At 40.5% G+C, this 16,974-nt stretch overlaps 1 protein-coding gene across 1 annotated transcript in view; it reads right to left on the bottom strand.

The window, feature by feature from the left end:
- Positions 1-6,247: 6,247 nt before the first annotated feature.
- gdap1l1 (ganglioside induced differentiation associated protein 1-like 1) overlaps positions 6,248-16,974 on the bottom strand; it is a gene marked incomplete at both ends in the record, with an annotated part of 43,292 nt that continues 32,565 nt past the window's right edge. Inside the window, 4 exons of the mRNA XM_083974694.1 lie at positions 6,248-6,591; positions 7,557-7,671; positions 10,327-10,421; positions 15,211-15,384. Coding sequence (XP_083830820.1) covers positions 6,248-6,591; positions 7,557-7,671; positions 10,327-10,421; positions 15,211-15,384 — 728 coding nt within the window. The remainder of the gene's footprint in view (positions 6,592-7,556; positions 7,672-10,326; positions 10,422-15,210; positions 15,385-16,974) is intronic.

The raw sequence follows: 16,974 nt of genomic DNA, 5'->3' as shown, positions 1-16,974 counted from the left end.
TTTTCATGGTTTGTTGACTTGAGTAAAACCAACGAGATTTTTAGGAAGTAAATTATAGAAATATTTTTAAGAGTGTAAAACACAGTGTGAGGAGAAGAATGATTGTCAGGACCCGACAGACAGTCACAGTTATATAGTTATATATATATTTACTGTCATATAGTTATATATTTACAGGAATAAGCTGGAAAGTGAATGATAATATAATAATAAAAAAAAACAGAATGTGTCATTTTCATTTTCATTATTTTTTTTTTTATTGATGGCAACTGAATAAATTAAGGCTTATGAACAAACATCATAAAAAGCACCATAAATAAATGCATATATATAGAAATATAAAAAATAAAACGTAAAAAATAAAAAAATACTATAGTGAAATATAATGGCCACAAATCACAACTAGGACTTTTTTTTTTTCCTCAAACTTCGACTCTTTGTGTTTGCGATCGATCCAGGAGGTTCAGGTCCAGAAGGAGAAGAAGCAGTAATAATGAAACTGTAGCCGGTGTTGTGTTTTACAGTGCACGGCTGGTTCAGACGTTTCCCTCCTCACAGCGTCGCCGTGACAACAACCACACGGATTAATCTGATTAAATCTTTACACCCAAGTTTCCTTTTATTAAAAAAAACAATCTAATATTATTCTAATTTAGTCTTTTGTGCCTTTTTTTTTTAACGTCTTTTCTACTCATGCAAACAAAACTCCCTGTTTTCTTCTCATGCATCGCTGCTACACCATCGCATCCCATCAGACTGAACCTTAAAGGGATAGTTCACCCAAAATTGAAATTTCCCTCATTATCTCCTCATGTGGACTAAGGGCTGGGAGAAGTTTCAGAGTCCTCCGTGGCTTCTCTGAGTTACAGGGGGTCTCGGCGTAGCAGTGCATGTCCATATAACGGTTGCAAATGGATACCAACTGTCTTCGTAACAAAAAGACACACCAAAAAACATCCAAATACCTCCATGCTGCTCGTATGTAATGTCCCTCTTGTATTGAAGCCCCGAAATGTGAAATTGTCCCGAAAAAAATTAAATAAGTCTATATTTCTGCGAGATTTGGATGGACCAGGAAGAGAAGCTTCCGCTACAAAACAAGCTTGAATTATAGACTTATTTGATTTTTTTCGGGACAATTTCTCATGTCGGGGCTTCAATACAAGAGGGACATTACATACGAGCAGCATGGAGGTATTTGGATGTTTTTTGGTGTGTCTTTTTGTTACGAAGACAGTTGGTATCCATTTGCAACCGTCATATGGACATGCACTGCTACGCCGAGACCCCCTGTAACTCAGAGAAGCCACGGAGGACTCTGAAACTTCTCCCAGCCCTTAGTCCACATGAGGGGGAGGAGATAATGAGTTTCAAATTTCAATTTTGGGTGTTAAAACTATCCCTTTAATAAAACACAGTTCCTATACTCTTATTCCTAATGAAGGTCAGATTTAATTATCAGATATAAAACACAGCGAGGCGACCGGAGCTCTGATCGTTTTTCGTCTTTGGTTCAACACCTGCACAAACAGGGAGCGAGCAAACGGTTCAACAGATCATCCTCAGGTTTAAAATGTCTGTTAATGTTACAACAGTTCACTAAGTGGAAGATGAAATGATCTCCAAAAGACAAGAAACACCCTTTTTTTCTCAATATTTTAATCAATATCAGTGTATTATTGTAATTTTCTACAGTTTCAGAGTGAAAAAGGGAAACAAAGCAGCAGCAGCTAAAGAATGGGAAACCCAGGAGACTTGAGCTCTCAGAGAACTCTGACCAAGGTATTTACACTTCACTTTTTCACTCTAGAACTATAGAAAACTAAAATAATACACTGATATTGATTAAAATATTGAAAAAAGAGTGTTTCATGTTTAACTTTATGTCTTTAGGAGATCATTTCATCTTCCTCTGTTCACATTAACAGACACTTAATGTCACTGTTCATCAAACACCAACTGTTATAGAGCGTCTGTTGTAATAATAATAATAATATATAATAATGATAATCTAACCAGCCTGGACCTCACGCACCGAGCCGTGGCTTCCTAACATGTTAAACCCTGATGAGAGGTTTTGACGGAGAAATAATAAAAATTAAAATTAAAAAAGCAGAGATAAGAGGCGAACGAGTGCAGAGCAGGAAAAACCAAAAATAAAGCAGAAACTGCGTGGAGGAACTGTGAGACAGCTGGTGAGGCGGCCGCGGAGGGGAAAGGGCTTTCTCCTCATTCTTTAGTTCCCTTCATCCATCATCATCATCACACTCCTTCACTTCAACGGAGATGAGTCAGCGTTTCCTCTCGTCTCGCCCGGTCCCTTTTTATACACTAAACTAAACCCTCTGAGCTCATTAAAGATTCAGCATGGTCAAATAAAGGTAGGTGACGTAGATGTGGAAGTAAAAATATCTAGTAAAGTAAAGAATCCGTATCTAAAAACAATCTTGCATCTGTCAGGAGGAGCTGCAGACGTCGGGAACGTCTGTGGCTCACGTGGGCCGAGCACGAGGTCAGAGGTCAGAGGTCACCGTCGACTACAACACTAAACAACTAGTCCAGTCATTTTATGAGAAAAGGTTAAACAAATTGCAACAGAAGCAAACTCAACTGATTTTGTATCCTCAACATGTCCTGAGTGAGGGAAAAAAAGCCCAGAAGAATCCCATTAGGGGAAAGTTTAGAAAAACACCCAAACATATCCCATTTATACGCATATAAAACATTTTTTTCACATGAATAGGGTACAATTTTTAACTTTTAGATATCTCCATTAAAATTACTGAGTTGATTACTTACATTAAGACAAACAAAAAATGTATTACAAGTTTTTTGAAATTCTTTGTTAACATGAGCTAATTTGCATAAATGTGCATACATTTGCATAAATCCCACCGTTTTGACGGCACATGTATATGAAGTTGCTGTGGTGGTACCGGCATGGAAACTGGAATGAGTCGACTCCATCGGTCAACCGACTAGTTGACCACTTTAAATTTCAAGATGACTGCAATTTTTCAAGACAGCCACATCCTTAGTAGAGCAGGTATGACATGAGCCAACAGTGCATAATCCAATTACGTATGGCTAATTTGCATACATACAGCACCTGATCTAAACATTGGGTAGAGCAGGTGAAAATATCTTGTTCAGTCTTGTTAACATATTACAGTTAAAAAACTTAAGGAATGGAACCAATGTAGGCTATTCACGTGAAAAAAAATGTTTTTTATGCGTATAATGGGATATGTTTGGGTCTTTTTCTAAACTTTCCCCTAATGGAATTCTTCGGGGCTTTTTTCCCTCATTCAGGACATGTTGAGGATACAAAACCAGTTGAGTTTGATTCTGTTGCAATTTGTTCAACGTTGACCCCTTTTTTGGCTTAAAATGACTGGACTAAACCTGTGTGTGTGTGTGTGTGCATGCAGACGACACACACACACACTGAATCACTGTTGTTGCCTCTGACCTTCGACCTTCGACCTCGTGCGCAGCGACAAAGAGAGTGACAGTCGACCACTGTGCTGTGTGACCTGTGGTGCTCTAAATAAACTGACTCTGAGCGCACAAGTGTGTGTGTTTGTGTGTCTATATGTGTGTCTACGTGTGTGTGTGGGTGTGTGTGGGGGGGGGGGGGGGGGGTGTACAGTTATTTAAAGGGACAGTTCAACTCCGGGGGGAAAAATCTGCTCATTTGTTCAGTTGCTAAGAGAAAGATGACAAAACGATTGATGCCACTCTTCTTGAAAATACAAATGAAATACATTATTACACAAAACGCTAAATCTGCCTGTTCACTCACACACACCTTCCTGTCCTCAAACCTCCGTATCTTTTTGTTTTTTCTTCCTCTCTCAGGAGAAACTGTCTGAAACAGTTTTAAAGCTATAGTGCGTAACTTCTACGTGTCTGTAAATATCTGTTTCAGCCAAGCCGCTACAAGAGGAGATGATACAACGCTCGGCTCCTCTAACACCTCGCCGTATTCTTCAGTATTTGTTCTTTTTGTATTTGGTGTCTTTAGCCCTATTCGCACGGGATTAGTATTACCTGGGGACGATGATTAGTATATTACCCCCCCACGTCTGTGTTTCTTGCGGTGCATTCGCACAGGATAAGTGAAGTCTGTATTTTTACTTGAATTTACTGACATTCAGGCTCTGATATGACGTCAAAGCTGCACGTCGTAACATCTGCTGCTGTCACATCCATGTGCGAAGCAGGGGGGGTCTCGGCGTAGCAGTGCATGTCCATATAACGGTTGCAAATGGATACCAACTGTCTTCGTAACAAAAAGACACACCAAAAAACATCCAAATACCTCCATGCTGCTCGTATGTAATGTCCGTCTTGTATTGAAGCCCCGAAATGCAAAATTGTCCTGAAATTTTTTTTAAAAAGTCTATTTTTCAAGCTTGTTTGTAGCGGAAGAGGAGCTTCCGCTACGAAACAAGCTTGAAATATAGACTTATTTAATTTTTTTCGGGACAATTTTGCATTTCTGCGCTTCAATACAAGACGGACATTACATACGAGCAGCATGGAGGTATTTGGATGTTTTTTGGTGTGTCTTTTTGTTATGAAGACAGTTGGTATCCATTTGCAACCGTTATATGGACATGCACTGCTACGCCGAGACCCCCTGTAACTCAGAGGAGCCACGGAGGAGATAATGAGTGAAATTTCAATTTTGGGTGAACTATCCCTTTAAACAAACTGCACGAGGGCGGCATCAATCTTTTCCATCTAAGTTTTATCAAATAAACCACATGAACAGATTCACCCCCCTAAAGAAACGTGGAACTGTCCCCGGGTCTTTGCCTCCTTCCCGTCTCCACGTCATCTGGCAGTTTTCTGGCAGCGCAGCACTTTATCAGAAAGGATTTGATCACAACACGTTCCTGTGGGTTTGGTTTTTACAGGTGAAACCTCAGGCAGATGGAAGGAGGTGCAGGAGTGTGTGTTTGTGTGTGTGTGTCTGTGTGAGGAGCAGGAATGAGTAATAATGAAGATAATAGTGTAGTGGCATGCGTTAAGGTCAGTCAACCCCGGTCGGCGTTAAACTGTGTGTTGTAACGATTCGTCTGGGTTTCTACTTTTCGAGTGCACCTGCGACGTCCCACAGATTAAAGGAGAATTACCGGGTTTTTTTTACAACCTGGACCTTATTTCTATCATAAAATCCGATCATTTCCTCCCCCAGATAACTTTGGTGTCATTACAAGTGGTTGTGATGAAATGAGCAGAAACGAACCGTAGCGTTAGCGGTAGCAACATGGAGTTGTTATGGACAATAATGAATGGGACTTTCTGGTAAATAATATACTCATCCTCGGAAAAACATACACAAGTGTAAATACATGAAAGTGAAACCTAGGTTATATGTTGTTGTGTGTGTGTGTTTCTCTCTCTTACCAAAGCCCGAAACATAATGAAAAGTAAATATGCAATGAAACTTTTCAGTTCATTTGAAAAATATGCTCTGCGACAAAAGCCCTAGCTAAAGTTGTTTACTTTATTTTATTTTATTTTATTTCATTTATATATTTCTCATTTTGTAAAGTCTGTATTCTGCATTCCTCAATGCACCTGCTCCTTGGGAATGTTAAAATTGATGTAAGCCATGTTGTTTGTACATGATTTTGTCAAATAATGTTGGGAAAAAAAAAATAGTGGTAGCAACAAGCCGCCCGGAGATGACATCATCCAGGTCAGAGGTCAGTAGGTCAACCTACAGACCCCGGATGTTGATAACAGCTAACCCCGGACTCAGAGGGGAATAGCACTAGCCTATCACAACTAAATATTGGTGAAATGAAGGAGTTTCTCTGCAGATAATGTGTTATTTAGAGGCTGCATTCTGCTGCCCTGTAGACTCCATTATACGGATATACGCGCCTCTCGGCTGGAGCTCATTTCATCACAACCACTTGTAATGACACCAAAGTTATCTGGGGGAGGAAATGATCGTATGTTATGCTAGAAATAAGGTCCAGATTGTAAAAAAAAAAACGGTAATTCTCCTTTAAAACTGGATGAAGGCCTTGATCACCAGAAAATGTGCTGTCAAGAATTATTTCTCTTCATGGAATGTTTTAATATTTCTTTGTTCACCCAGGTAAGTAATAGTGTTCTCTATATAGATTCATTATGTTTTTTTTTTTCCTGCAGTCATAAAACATTACAGAAAAGTTGAAACATCACACAAATACACAGACATTGAACACAACAAGAGGGGCATTCACTACATGTATTTCTTTTTTAAAAACCAGTAGGCGAAGTAGCCCATCCCTCCCAGGGAGCCCATGAGAAACGAGGCGCCGAAGAAGGACGGCGGCTTCTTTTTTACCATCCTGAAGGCGTTGGGCAGCACGGCGGACAGCAGCGTCGTGTGGATGTCGCCCAGCACCTTGCGGAAAGCGTAGCGTTTTTGCACGCGCACAAAAAAGGACTGCAGGTTGGACCGGCTGCCGTCCTCCCAGTATTTCTTAGAAAGTCCCAAGAACTTGAGCCGGTGCAACAAGGCTCCGAGGCAGACGTCGGCTAGCGTAAAGTCAGGTCCACAAAGCCACAACTCACGATTCTGACCTGTGGGGGGGGAGAGAAGGACACACACACACACACAGACAGACACACAACAGGATGTTCACTTAGGAGCCGTGTGGCGTCAACAGGAGCTGGATCTTAAAGGGATAGTAGCATTTTTTTTACTGTAAAGTGGGGTTGTATGATCTACAAATAGCCCCTAAGTACTTTAATTGCAGTAGAAGACTCTCTGCACTGTAAAAACTCAAAATCTTTCCAAGAATATTTGTCTAATTTCTTGTCAAAATGTCTCATTTCTAGTCAAAACTAATCTCTTTCTGCTTAAAATAAGACTCATCACCTAAAAATTAACTTGTTTTTAGATCATTTTCACTTGTTTCAAACTAATTTTCACTTGAAATAAGTAGAAAAATCTGCCAGTGAAGCAGCAAGTTTTTTGTGCTTGTAATAAGAAAGAAAAACTTGATCCACTGTCAGATTTTTCTACTTATTTCAAGTGAAAATCTGCTTGAAAGAAGTAAAAAGTGTCTAAAAACAAGCTGCTTTTAATGTGATGAGTCTGATTTTAAGTAGAAAGAGATTGTTTTGACTAGAAATAAGACAAATATTCTTGGTAAGAGTTTGAGTTTTTGCAGCCAACTGCTGATCGGCGGGCGCTAACCCTGGGCGGAGGGATACGTGAGTTGGTTAGGTCCAAATAAAAACTGTGTTTTTCCTGCACTTTGAAGGGCTGGAAAAAATTATATTATAGCGAACAATGGAACTGTGTATTATTTTTCAGGTAAAACCTCTTTTAGGCCGTGAAAATAGGCCGTTTCTTTGGGTCTGTTCACAACACTGTACAGTATGTTGTAAATCTCTGGGCAGGGCTATTATGGGCTGGTGTTGCTAACGGGAGGAGTGCAGAGAGTCTTCTACTGCAATTAAAGTACTTAGGGGCTATTTGTAGATCATACAACCACACTTTTAAAAAAAATGCTACTATCCCTTTAATCCTGACGACGTACCTTGATACTCTAGTTTCCTCTTCTCCAGCTCGGCCTCCACCTGATCTAGAACCATGGCCAACTCCGCCAGGATTTTCTTCAGGTAGTTCACGTTGTCGTGGTCCAAGATTTTTGCCTGATATTCATTAAAGAAATTTAAAAAACGTAAACATCCAGAATAAAAAAGCAGCACAAACTGAAAACCCACCTCATGGTTTAAAGATGAACTCTTCTACCTGTCTTAAAGCCCCAGTATGTAACTTATTTGGCTTTTTATGATCAAAAATCAAACATGTCTTTCATAAATCCGTATTTGACTGAAGGTGAATCACAGCTGCTACAAATGAAAGCTTTCTGGTTCCTTAGAATGAGTTGTTACAAGTCGTTACAAATACATAAGTGGGCGACGCACCGAACCGAGGCGGCCATGTTGCATCGTGACCGTAGGTAACCACGGAAACGGCCTGTTAAAACTGTCACCACTGTGTAGTGTGAGGAAGGACGGAGGCACTGGTGTTGCATTCAGGTGCAGTCAGGCAGACGGCCGTCGGCAAACCAATCGGATGTCATTTTACTAAAACAATACCACATCACCATGACAACATGTTGTCAGATGTTTGTTTATCCTGTTACATGCAGCGTCTGTTGTCTGTCTGACATCTGCCCGATTTCACCTGAATGCAACATCAAGAATACGTTAAGATATGCAAGCGCGCCGCTAGATGGGGGAATTCCTACATATTATACCTTTAAAATCCTAATTATTTTTTCATTTACCTTACCTTTAATGTATTTATTTCTATTTTGCTTTACTTTTACTTATTCTGTTTTATACTTTGGCTCAATTCCAATTCTTATTTTCATCCCTACCCCTAGCCCTTAACCCTCGCCCCTTGAAACGGAGCTACAAGGAGTAGGGTTGAAAGTCAATCCCTATGAATTGGGACACCGGTTCAACAATCACATACGTCATCAGTCGTCTCTGCTGGCTTTCACATAACGTGACAAGCTTTTGCTACAAATCCTGTATTCAAAACCACGTTAACTTAATGTAAATGTGGTGGTTTGTGTCCGTAGGCACCAGAGCCCTGAGGCAGCGCTGCTCTTCTGTCTGATACACACAGGAAGCTTCACTTTAAACAAACTAATGCGACTGCCACAATTGTTAGATTTCATCAATGAGACCAACATTTATCTCCTAAAAATAATGTAACCAGCCGGCGGTAAACCTCTAAAAACCTGTGGGTAAGTTAATTAGCGATCGTTTTCTCCCCCGGGATGACGACGGAGGTTGGCCGGCCGAGCAGCTCTGCAGACCGGCTGCTGCTTCTGTGACGAGCCGGTCGCTGCTCCCACAGGTGGAGCTTCACTTCTCCGAAAAACATCGGAGCAAACTTCTAAACAGCCGTCGTTTGGATAAATAATATGTAAATATGTAATATATAAATAAATAGCCTATGTTGTTACTGTAGTTAAGGTAAAAATCCTGCAGAGTTCCTCTTTAGAGTCAAACCGCAGAGCTGATCGTCTCCTGCAGTTGAAGTCCATACTGTATGTGTCTGTCACAGATTAGATTTTATTCTTTAACATCCTGCATCGTGTAAAGTGGTTCTGTATTTCAGCGCTAACAAGACGCATTAGATTAAAAACATGTGAAACCGACAGATGTGCTGCAGCCGAGCAGAAACAACCAGCTGTTTTACTTTGGGCTGAATGCTAACGCTGCAGCCGATGATGCTAACGACAGGAGCTCTGAATTACAATGTTAAACTCCCTAATGAGGTCTGAACCAATGGAGGCTCTGATCACCTGTCACACCTGAGTGGACAGAGTGAGTGGGACGGAGCTAAGAGTCAACGCTGCACGACACGACATCGATGTCTGTTAGACACGTTCACCGTCTTAGTTTAGCATGAAAACATTGGTAATTAGCACCAAACCTAAAGAGCTGAGGCTGATGGGACTGATCTCACTGAGTCTAAACCTCTTTTTCTCTCTTTAAAAAACAGTTTTCCTTCACTTTGCATCATCAGCTGAATGTAAAGTGTCACAGAAACAGATTTAGACGAAGTAAGTTTAGTTCAGTTTAGTTTAGTTCACTGCTGTTTCCTCCTGGGAACATGAACTGTATTTATTCAGGCCAAAGGTTAGATTAGATTAGATTAGATCAGATTCGATTAGATTAGAAAACTGTATTGATCCCCAAGGGGAAGATGCTTTGCCACCCAATAAGAACACATACATCCACTTAACAAACAATACAAACAGTCCCATACCATTGCACAAAACAGCTGTATCAACATGATTGGATACTTCATACGACAGAGTACTCAAAACAAGTGAATTAAATTGATACAGGCAAAGATAAATAATTAAATAAATATACACCTCCAGAAGATAAAGAATAACAGCTATTTGTGGTTACAAAATGTCAGACTGTTTCTGCTGCAGAGCTGCTGAGTTTGTCTGTGATTAATATTCATTGTTCGTTCCTGTGCATCTTTATACAGACAGTTCATGGGTTTACAACATGTTCAAGGACATTTTAAGGGAATCTTTGCGCTGTATTTCACCACACCCTAACCCACATGGACTGAACGTGGATAAGTGATTAAATAAATGGGCTCATGTTTTAATGAGAATTTCAATTTGTGAATAATTGATGGATAATCAAATAAACATTTGAGGGTTTAAATGGGGTTTTGGGAAACACCCTTAAAATAAAAAAAATAATAAAAAAGTAAGTTTTTGTATATTTTGGTGCATTAAAGGTACATGACGTGAAACTGACCATGAGCTTCTTCTGCTTGGACAGGTACGGTTCTGTCAGCTGAGGCTCCTCATGGTCCAACTTCATCAGCTCCGTCGCAGCGTTGGTCAGATGTCCTACACACACACACACACACACACACACACACACACACACACACACACACACACACACACACACACACACACACACACACACACACACACACACACACACACACACACACACACACACGTTTTACACATACTGTATATCACACTGGAAAATGTTTGCTGATTCAAGTGAATTAATTCCCACCAGAAAACCAGTTTACTCAGTGAGAGTGTTTTCATATAAACAAACCATTAGAGGTTCCAGCTGGTGGAGGATTTTATCTGGACTGATGAGAAAATTATACGAAAATTTCCTTTTTGTTGGCAAATTGGCAATAACAAAAAATATCAATAATCAACAATTTTATCCATCATAAGAAAATAATCCATCCTGTGTTTGTCCAGTCTCATCTACAGTATGATCAGTTTGAGGCTGAAACAGATAAAGATAAACTAATAATACGTATGCCCCAGTGTGTGGGAATAAAACCTCAACATGAACCCAGAGAAATTAAAATAATTCACTATGAACTGTCCCTTTAGTTGTCAACATATTGCGAGTTTAACAGGGTAAGGGAGCTGTCTTCTATAATGTTCACAGCCTTCCTCCTCATCGTCCTCTTGGTGTAGAAATCAATCAGAGGCTTTTGGAGTCTTCCTACTATTTTACTATTTTACTTTTCAGTGGTGAGTAAAATTGTAATCGCACATGACATGAACTGTTCTTCGATGCATTTTAATTGTGTGTTAAGCCTGTTGGAGTTTATACTTTTTTAAATACATATCAGTCTGTACAGTGAGCCAATGAGAATAAAGATTAATTGTTTAGTTTTTTGTTTTTTTATTGCCTGCGTGTGGTTTTTAATTGTGTTTTAAAGACAAATTTCTGTTTTTACTCAAGACAGACAACAAAGAATCTATCTATCTATCTATCTATCTATCTATCTATCTATCTATCTATCTATCTATCTATCTATCTATCTATCTATCTATCTATCTATCTATGTTATACAAAACAGAGTTAATGTTGGTGCTGGTTCCACATCTGGAGCCAGATGTTGGTGAATAAAGGAGTAAAGTTTGACTCAACACTGGTAAATAAACAGCAAATGAAAATGCAAAACATAAACTAAGCAGCTCGTTAACAGCAACATTTACATCACTGTGAGTTTTATAGAGACACAGACTGATCAGAGTTTTACTGGATCATTAACTCTGGTTTATTCACATGGTGAGGTCATCACTGGTATAAACACTCAGCTCTACAGACTGACCAGGATGAACCTGAACGCATCGCCACACTGAGCTGCTGCTGCTGCTGCTGCTGCTGCTGCTGCTGCGTTCAGGGCCTCTGGTGCTGAGCAGCGTCACATTACAGTACGCAGAGCACGTAGTGCACATAAACACACAGATTTGTTTTTCAATGATGTGGAAAAGGCTGTAAAGAAGATGAATAGTTTTGCATTCATAATGTCTGTGTTTGTGTGTGTGTGTGTGTGTGTGTGTGTGTGTGTGTGTGTGTGTGTGTGTGTGTGTGTGTGTGTGTGTGTGTGTGTGTGTGTGTGTGTGTGTGTGTGTGTGTGTGTGTGTGTGTGTGTGTGTGTGTGTGTGGTTTTGTTCAGTTGGTCCTCTAGTTGGAGCTTGTTCACCTTTGTAAATGTTCAGAATAATAAGTTGAACACACTGAGATGAATTTAACCAACACGTCAACACAGTTGTAGTTGTCTACAATAAGAGTTTAACATGCACAGTGACACAGTCTTATAATAACACTCTACATGCTGCTGTAAACCTCCATGTTTTCATTCATTATGTGAAACGTGTGTGAACATGCAGCAGAACAGACTGTCACATGAAATCATTCTGTACCGATGCACAATATGAGTGCGCGTGTGTGTTCACTGAACAGTGTGTTTTATACACACTTGAGTGGATTCAGTGGCAGGAATCCACTCAACTAACCACGCACAATAACAACACAGTTAGTCATTAAAGCTCCATACAGTATAAAGGTAGATGTTTGTGTTAAAGCTCCATACAGTATAAAGGTAGATGTTTGTGTTAAAGCTCCATACAGTATAAAGGTAGATGTTTGTGTTAAAGCTCCATACAGTATAAAGGTAGATGTTTGTGTTAAAGCTCCATACAGTATAAAGGTAGATGTTTGTGTTAAAGCTCCATACAGTATAAAGGTAGATGTTTGTGTTAAAGCTCCATACAGTATAAAGGTAGATGTCCATGTGTAGTGTGTCACAACTAAGCCCCGCCCCCTCACCACCTGCACAACACCATCCAACAACAACAACGACTTTGCAGGATTTTTAGTTTCTCTGAGTGTTTTATTCTGAAATCTGCTCTGTTTTTCTTTATTGGATCACGTTAGAAAACAGTCAGCCAATCAGAAGAGAGACTCAGAGCCTCCTCCTCTCTTCTGATTGGCTGACACCGACCTGTTGTTGCTAGAGCACTGTAAAAGAGAGTGAGGACACCTCCATTGACTCCCGTGGTAAGGGTTTAAGGGTTTAAGGGTTTAAGGGTTTAAGGGTTTAAGGGTTTTGCGCCCCTAGTGGCAGGATATGGGTGTTGCAAAAGCGCCCAGAAAACGTTTTCACTCCAATGTATGTGTGTTGCCCACTTGCTTGTAAATTGATGAAAACGGCCGTGTTTTTGTTTTTAGGTGTCTTGGTCATATCAAATTATACTTAGAATTAGTTTATTACAAAATGCAGATTGAAACATTAATGTAGACAACTGTTTTTTGTGTGTTTTTTTTTACTCGCCTATGTGTTAATGTTTATCTGTAAAGGATCCTCAACGATGCTATTAACGTGGGTGATCTATAAATGTCCTTAAAGGGATAGTATCATTTTTTTTTTAAGTGGGGTTGTATGATCTACAAATAGCCCCTAAGTACTTTAGTTGCAGTAGAAGACTCTCTGCACTCCTCCCGTTAGCAACGCCAGCCCATAATAGCCCTGCCCAGAGATTTACAACATGCAGTGTTGTGAACAGACCCAAAGAAACGGCCTATTTTCGTGGCCTAAAAGAGGTTTTACCTGAAAAAAAAAAAACACAGTTCCATCCACACAGTTTTTATTTGGACCTAACCAACTCACGTATCCCTCCGCCCAGGGTTAGCGCCCGCCGATCAGCAGTTGGTTCGGTCCAAATAAAAACTGTGTTTTTCCTGCACTTTGAAGGGCTGGAAAAAATTATATTATAGTGAACAATGGAACTGTGTATTTTTTTTTCAGGTAAAACCTCTTTTAGGCCGTGAAAATAGGCCGTTTCTTTGGGTCTGTTCACAACACTGTATGTTGTAAATCTCTGGGCAGGGCTATTATGGGCTGGCGTTGCTAACGGGAGGAGTGCAGAGGGTCTTCTAATGCAATTAAAGTACTTAGGGCCGGATTTACTAAGATCTCAGATAGCGGGCGCTATATTGTTTGCGCCCGCTATAATATTGCGAGTTTGGTTAGTGCACGCAAAACAGGTGATCTACTAAGAGTAACCCGCTAAATGAAAACACGCGCAAACCGCAATATGTAAATGAGGGATTTGCGCATGGTAATCGTTTCCGCCATGGAGAGAGTGGACAGAGAGCTGGACGGACGAAGGGACAGAATGACATTTGATCCGTTGCATACAATGACAGCATGTGTGTTCATCTCTCTTGCGCTCTGTTTAGATTAATAAACACAAATCGCTACAGGGCTCAACTCGTCATATAGTGACGAACAGGCAGCAGCTGCAGCCACAATCACACACCTATAATGTGTGTGTGCCGCCCATGATCCAGTGGATTAATAGAGAGCTCAGGTGGGACACACGGATCTAAACGCTCTGACCACTGACCAGAGGGATCAAAGACGGGTGAAGGCAGCGGTGACATGTCTCAGTCCGGGACCGGGACTGAAAGACGGAGCTGAGCAGCCAGGTGAGAGGAGAGGAGAGGAGAGGAGAGGAGAGGAGAGGAAAAGAGAGGAGCGCACTGCAGGACAGATGTGCCCCGTGCGTAACGGCGCATAAATGACTTTTAACACGGCTGAAAAACTGTTAGAGAATTACCCAGACGTGAGGAAATGCAGAGATGTGAGATCACGGGGCTCTGACAGGTATCAAATCAATAAACGCATACGTTTTGGCAAAGTTGTATCAGTTACTACATGGTTTTCAGACGTGGTGAATAAAGACGCAAAAACAGCCACCGCAATCTCTTCCTGGTTTGGTAAATCACATTGCCCTCGCTAAATAAATCGATTTGCATCTAATCCTCCCAGTACTTTGCACGTTCTGGCTGAAACGCCCATATTTACATATTCATCAAGGCAAACACGCTAAATGGATCGCACGTGCTATTTTGCCCGTGTGAGAGACGCAATCCTCGGTGCGTCCGGTTAGTAGATCAGGTTCCACATGTGTTTGCGCGTGCAATCACGTTTGCACACGTTTTAATACACGCAAACCTTTAGTAAATCCGGCCCTTAGGGGCTGTTTGTAGATCATACAACCCCACTTTTAAAAAAAATGCTACTATCCCTTTAAATTATTGAAAATACCACACTTGCTCATTCACCAACAATGCAGAGATGTCAGTTCTTGGGCGCTTTTGCAAAACCCATATTCCTCCACCAGGAGGCGCTTCCATTGGACCAATGCTGTTGTTACTCTCTTTTCCAGTGGCTCTGGTTGTTGCTAGAGCTCCAGAGAGAGGAGATCTTGGTTCTAGTTAAGACTCAGTGTTGTCGTGGATTTAAAAGGTTTTATATTATAACAGTTGTGCCGTCACAGTCCGCTGAGCTGCTTCACTTACTACGTATTTCTGCGGTGGCGTACTTTGGGATCATTGAGTCGATGGTGAGCTCCGGATGGAGGATGCAGCCGTGTGTGTAGGCGTCCATGGGCAGACCGTCCAGCAGCTGGCGGTACTGCTGCACGCGCTCGTGGAGAGGAGAGTCCGGGTCTGGGACCAGCTGAGCCACCGCGTCTGCAGCACAGAGAGCAAACACACAACAACAACACAAACATGTTAGAGATCTGCAGCAGCATCACACACACACACACACACACACACACTGCAAAAACTCAAACTCTTACCAAGAATATTTGTCTTATTTCTAGTCTAAACAAATCTAATTCTACTTAAAATAAGACTCATCACATTAAAAGCAGCTTGTTTTTAGACACTTTTTACTTCTTTCAAACAGATTTTCACTTGAAATAAGTAGAAAAATCTGATAGTGGAGCAAGTTTTTCTTTTTTATTACGAGCATAAAAAAAACTTGCTTTCACTGGCAGATTTTTCTACTTATTTCAAGTGAAAATTAGTTTGAAAGAAGTAAAAATGATCAAAAACAAGTTAATCTTTAGGTGATGAGTCTTATTTTAAGTGGAAAGAGATTAGTTTTGACTAGAAATGAGACAAATATTCTTGGAGAGATTTTGAGTTTTTGCAGTGCAGAGTATAGGCCTGCAACAGAGCGTTTCTAAGCAACCGTCGGTTACCAGGCTTGGTTCTGCATAACCCAAAATAACACACACACACAGCGGTAACCTAGGTAACAGACGAGCCTGGCAGGAATAAAAACAAACCTCTGGAGCTGAACGAGCTGCACTGACTGGACGAGTTTAAACTGAACTAAACTCTTAATCTAGTTAAATTGTAATTTCTAGTCAAAACAAATCTCATTCTACTTAGAATAAGACTCATCACATTAAAAGTAGCTTGTTTTTAGACACTTTTTACTTCTTTCAAGCAGATTTTCACTAGAAATAAGTAGAAAAATCTGATAGTGGAGCAAGTTTTTCTTTCTTATTACGAGCATAAAAAAAACTTGCTTTCACTGGCAGATTTTTCTACTTATTTCAAGTGAATATTTGTTTGAAACAAGTGAAAATGATCTAAAAACAAGTTCATTTTTAGGTGATGAGTCTTAGTTTAAGTGGAAAGAGATTAGTTTTGACTAGAAATGAGACATTTTGACAAGAAATAAGACAAATATTCTTTGAGAGATTTTGAGTTTTTGCAGTGCAGAGTATATAGGCCTGCAACAGAGCGTTTCTAAGCAACCGTTGGTTACCAAGCTTGGTTCTGCACAACCCAAAATAACACACACACACAGCGGTAACCTAGGTAACAGACGAGCCTGGCAGGAATAAAAACAAACCTCTGGAGCTGAACGAGCTGCACCGACTGGACGAGTTTAAACTGAACTAAACTCAGTGTGGAGCACAGAGAGAGAAACCAGTTATCTAACAACTAAAACACAACAGGGACAGTTTCATTAAAGGGATACACCAAAAAAACATCCAAATACCTCCATGCTGCTCGTCTGTAATGTCCGTCTTGTATTGAAGCCCCGACATGAGAAATTGTTCAGAAAAAAATTAAATAAGTCTATATTTTAAGCTTGTTTGTAGCGGAAGCTCCCAGTGTCTCAGTTCACTGCTCTGCCTGTGTCACCGGCGGAACAATTTCTCATTTCGGGGCTTCAATACCAGAGGGACATTACATACGAGCAGCATGGAGGTATTTGGATGTTTTTTGGTGTGTCTTTTTGTTACGAAGACAGTTGGT

The sequence above is a fragment of the Trachurus trachurus genome, assembly GCF_905171665.1.
Source record: "Trachurus trachurus genome assembly, chromosome: 7".
Classification (NCBI taxonomy): domain Eukaryota; kingdom Metazoa; phylum Chordata; class Actinopteri; order Carangiformes; family Carangidae; genus Trachurus; species Trachurus trachurus.
Note: the sequence above shows the minus strand (reverse complement) of the source record. Positions and strands in the feature narration are given on the sequence as shown.